At 34.7% G+C, this 5,146-nt stretch overlaps 1 protein-coding gene across 1 annotated transcript; it reads right to left on the bottom strand.

The window, feature by feature from the left end:
* Positions 1-2,645: 2,645 nt before the first annotated feature.
* LOC127263438 (DELLA protein GAI1-like) lies at positions 2,646-4,782 on the bottom strand. Its single transcript, XM_051292453.1, has one exon. It carries the CDS (start codon positions 4,738-4,740, stop codon positions 3,085-3,087), a length of 1,656 nt encoding a protein of 551 aa, XP_051148410.1. The 5' UTR covers positions 4,741-4,782; the 3' UTR covers positions 2,646-3,084.
* Between the last annotated feature and the right edge of the window lie 364 nt (positions 4,783-5,146).

Consider the following 5,146-nt stretch of genomic DNA (forward strand, 5'->3'; position numbering starts at 1 on the left):
AGTATAATGACATTTTTGTCCTTTTTTTTTTTTTTTTGTAAAAGTAATGATGTAATGTAAAGTAAGAGTATTAAATGAAATATTAACTTTGTAATTGGACTTCCCAAAATAGAAATATGTAAATATTGTAAGTGGACGGAGGGAGTATTTGTTAAAATATATTTAGAAGCAATATATTATATTTATGTTAGTTGTCTTATTTAAGAGATTTATAGAATTCTTGCATTATTTAGACAATTTGTATTTTACTATAAATGCGTACGTATTCTTATGATTGAAATAAAATATTTTAGTTTCATATTGTAACAATATTGATAGTGGGTGTAAAAGTATTTTTAAAAAACCAAAATGTCCAAATTTTATGTAATTATTGTGATAAACTTGGAACCGTTTTGTAAAATGGTGAGGAAGTAATTATAAAAATGAAAATGAGATTATTGTTTTAAAATATAAAATAATGGCAAAATAGAACTATTGTTTTAGAACGGATAAAAAAATATAATATATATTATGTTATAACATGGTATATAATATATTATAAATATGAAAAAAAAAATAGATATGATAAACGTCATTTATATGTATTATATATATATATATGTGTGTTAATGTGTTGCTAATTTGATTGGATCATTATAGAACTGTCCTCTAAAACTTTAATTCAAAAATCTTCTAGAAACAATTTTAAAAATTATGCAATATATTGAATTAAAACAATTTTAAAAATTATTTCAAAGGATAAAATAATAATGATAATAATAATAATTGGAAACACAATAATCTAATTTATTATTATTATTTTGTTGATAGTATCTAAAGATATGTATGTATTACAAAGTTGTGTATTTTTTTTTATTTTTTTATTTTTATGACGTAGGAATCCGCAGTCGCTATCTGAAAGTGCGCACTGGGTAAACATTTGGCTGAACCTAATACTCAACAAATTAAACCCAACAAAAAAATCACATTAGGCGAACCATGTATGACAGGTGACTGTGAAAAGTTAACTAGCTTTTTAGTTCATGCAAGTTTACTCTGACTTGGCTTCCAAAATTCCCTCTCATTATTCTATAAATATAAATAAATATATATATATATATATGTGAAAATGTCATCCACTATATCTAATTGCCCACAAATTTATTAAAAAATAAAAAATAAATTGCACTTTAAAGTGCAATTATTATTATTATTATTAATTAAAGTTGTGAATTTCCGCAACCCAATATTTATGGTGTAATATGACAATAAACGCTTTTCCACTTAATTATTTAATTATATTCCAGCCACTAATATAACATAGCTAAATCATGTATGTGTTGGAATTCCAATTTCCAATTTCCAATTTATTAATTTATGAATATATACATGATTAACTAATTAATTAATTCTTCATGTATATATAAAAAAAGGAAATATTTTTTTGTTTTATATATGTACATGATTTGTGAAGACTTTAAGATGATTTAGTATTAACCATCATAAAAAAACAGTTTTGATCCACTTGATATATAATATTAGTATATGTTTATGATTTATTATTATTCAATTATATATATATTAATTCACAGCATACCTTAATGACTAATTCAATTCATTATATTTAGTTTAAAATTAATTCAGGCCAGCTTTTTTTTGTGTGAAAATGCACCAAATATATTCTATTAATTGATGAAATTTGAGGATTTGTGTATATTACATTATTTTTTAAAAGAAAATTTCATGCATATTTTCCATAAAAACATGTTATTTCTGATTTGAAAATATTAAAATAAAATAAAAAGTTCTTTTACTAAAGAACAAATACTATCATTTTTTAAATTATTTTTATGATTTTCAATAACTAATATTCCCTCCGTCTCATCTAATTTGTCTTTTCTTTTTTTAGAAAATATAATTATACACTTTAATCACATTTTAAATTTAATAATTTATAATTTTATAATTTTAATAGTTATCTTAATCTTAATATATAATTAGTTTTATTATACAATAATTATTTTTATTAACAATCTTAATTACAATAATATTGATAGAAATAAAATAATAAATATATTTATTTATAATTAACTTAAAATTAATTTTATAAAAAAATAAAAATTTTAAATATAAATAAAAATATTTATTTAATAAAAAATATAGACATAAAAAAAAAAAATTGAATGAACCCTATGTAAAGAAATAAGAAATTTAATTAAATTAGTTTATACTTGTTAAGTATATTTAAGATGAACATTTACAAGTATGTTGCATCTAAATAAATTACCACAAAACTTAATGTAATTAACTTTATTTTTATATAAAACTAAATGTGATCAAACATTTTTATTTAAAAAAAGGAAACATCAAATATGATACTATATCTTATTTGAATTTTGACCGACTATAATTTGTAACTCAAATGAAATAACTCCTGTAAATTCATGTTAACAATTAAATATGGTCAAAATATTTCACCAATGATTTCAACAGATTCAAAATCACATCAGAATTAGCTAAGCCAACCGAGATGCTGTGGATGGATTACCAAATTAAATAACACAACTTGCAAATGTTATCGAATGACATAATAATAATAATAATAATAATAATAATAATAATAATGATAATAATAATATATTGAAATCCCTGATCTCCATCACATCAACCATTATATAAATAACCCCACAATTAATTATCATAAAGCCATCAACTATGTCATTTAAATAAAAAATGTCTGATAGCTACCCATAATTAATAATGTCCTAATTAATTAACGATGTAATTAGGCATCCAGCTCACTAACATGGCCTGTCATTATTCATTTCCCCTTAATCATCGCTAATTACACACCTGAGTTGCCAAATCATTTTAGAATAATTTATGCCCAAATATATCAGAATATCTAATTTAATAAGTTTCATATCTACGTTAAAATAAAAATATATATGTATGTATACTGATTTTTATTTTTATTTTTCTAATTTTAAATTATGGTTGTCATTAATTTATTATGCATGCAAAAAACCCATATGCAATTTATGTAAATAAATACATACAGGCAGGATAGATGGATCATAAAATAAAATAAAATAAGACAGCTGGCTAGAGAAGTGGGCGAGTTGACTCAGTGAGTTTCCAGGCTGACGTGGCGATTAAGGGGCGAGTGTGCCAGCCGAGCATCAGACAGCCGTTATTTTCGTCGACTCTGTAACCGTCCCCACCGGCGTACAACGCCAGGAGCATACTAGCCTGCTTGTAAGCGTTTGACCCTAAGTGAACCGGGATCAAACCGGAGGAATCGAACCGGGTTCGCCACTGTGAAAGCGTCTCGTGCCGCTCGACCCGGTCCGGTCCTTCGCAGGCTACTACGTTGCAAATCTGGCGCCCTAAGTAGACCTCGCTCATGACCTTATCCTGATCGGTCACGGCGGCGCCGGCGCCGGCGCTCTCCAGGGAGTCGAAGAGTGTGGAGTAGTAGTGCAAGGATTCGGTGAATCGGTCGAGGAAGACGTTGCCGTTGTGATTGGCTTCCTGCTCGACGACGGTGAAGATGCTAGGGTTCAAATCGCGGACCAGATTCAGAACCTTCTCGATGGCGTTCGGGCGCGCGAGCAGCTGGTGCAGTTCGAAGATGGAATTGACGGCGACGCTTTCGCCTTCTCGGAGTCCGAACATGGAGGCGTCGAGATCGGCCAAGGAGTTCGCGACAAAGCCTCGGTATTCGAACTCGACGTTGATTGTTTCCGCCAATTGAGCTAATCTCCAGCCGACTTCCTGTAAATGATCGGTATTGTCGTGCGCCGGCGGTCCTATTCCGGTCAATCGGAAGGTCGGAGGACCGCCTGGACGCAGAGCCAGAGCTTGCAGGAGCGCCGGCCACTGCATCCCCTGCTTCATGCTGAAATCGATAACGTGAACTTGAGATTTACCAGCGAAGGCTTCGAGAATCGCTTGATTGGCGGTGAAATGAGCGAATTTCAGATACGGACACGTCTCGTAGAAATGCATCTGCAGCAAATCGGAGAAGGCAGAGTCGTGCGGATTCGCCGGAGGATACAATCGGTAAATTCTCCTCGCCAATGCGTCGGCGAAGTACGTTGCCACTTTCCTCATCGCGCCGGCCTGAGAAACCGCCAGAAATCCGATGCTCTTGACCAGAGCTTCGCCCAATTTATAGTCCCCGCGCTGTACGGCCTCCGCACACGCCATTAGCGTGTGCACAAGGCGGATTCCGTTCTCCTGCGAGTCGACCAGGACAACTGGCCGAGTCGACTCAGCCGGCCGGTCCGAGCCCGACTCGCCCGAGTTCCTCAAATACGGCGTCGTTTTCATCTTCTTCGCCTGCGGAGGGAGATCTGGTTTCGGGTACACCGCTTTCCCGGGTATGGCGGTGAGATCCGACCCGAAATCCAACTCAACCGCCATGGAACCGCCGCTGTTGACGCTGCTGCCGGCGGCGGCGTTGTCCGCAGTAATCGTGGAGGAGGACTCGCGGAACGAATCGGAAGCGGAGTTGAATTCAAGCTCCGAGTTGAGGCCGGAAATCATGGATTCGAGCCAGGTCGAGAGATTCGACGGGTTGTAATGCACGGTGTCGGAGGCGAGCTGCAACAAACCGTCCTGCTCGACACTTCCCATGGCCTCCTCCAGCTGCTCGATCTTCATCGCAACCTCCGCCATGTCTGACGACTTCACGTTGTATCCCAGCACCGCGAAAAGCTCATCGTCGCCGCCGTCGTCCGCCTCGCTCCGCCACATCTTCGATCGAGGTAACTTTTTCTTCTTCCTCTCAATTTCTGGTAGAAATTAGGGATTTGAAATTGCTGTTCGTCCTGTGATGAAAACAGTGAATGAATGAAGGGAAAGGAATTAAGGCATTGGGGATTGGCCTAGAGACTGCTTTGTTTTTCCCGTGTTTGCTTCTGTTTCTGAGTTTTTATTAGAGAGAGAGAGAGAGGACACTATTGGGACTGCAGTAACAGTGGTACGAATATGAGAGAGAGAGAGAGGGTGACAGAGTGTGTGAGAGAGAGGACACTGAAAAACACAGCAATTATACATACAATGTAGCTGATTCTTGGGGACTCCCTGGAGCTGAGATCCAGAATCAATCCAGGCCGTCCACTATAGATATATCGAGATAGCCTATGGGCTACCTACACGT

The sequence above is a fragment of the Andrographis paniculata genome, unplaced genomic scaffold, assembly GCF_009805555.1.
Source record: "Andrographis paniculata isolate CXL003 unplaced genomic scaffold, ASM980555v1 Contig69END, whole genome shotgun sequence".
In the NCBI taxonomy this organism is placed as follows: Eukaryota; Viridiplantae; Streptophyta; class Magnoliopsida; order Lamiales; family Acanthaceae; genus Andrographis; species Andrographis paniculata.

What these genes read in the sequence shown, in the direction of transcription:
- LOC127263438 (XM_051292453.1), bottom strand. Translation starts at nt 4,740, where the DNA reads ATGTGGCGGAGCGAGGCGGACGACGGCGGCGACGATGAGCTTTTCGCG.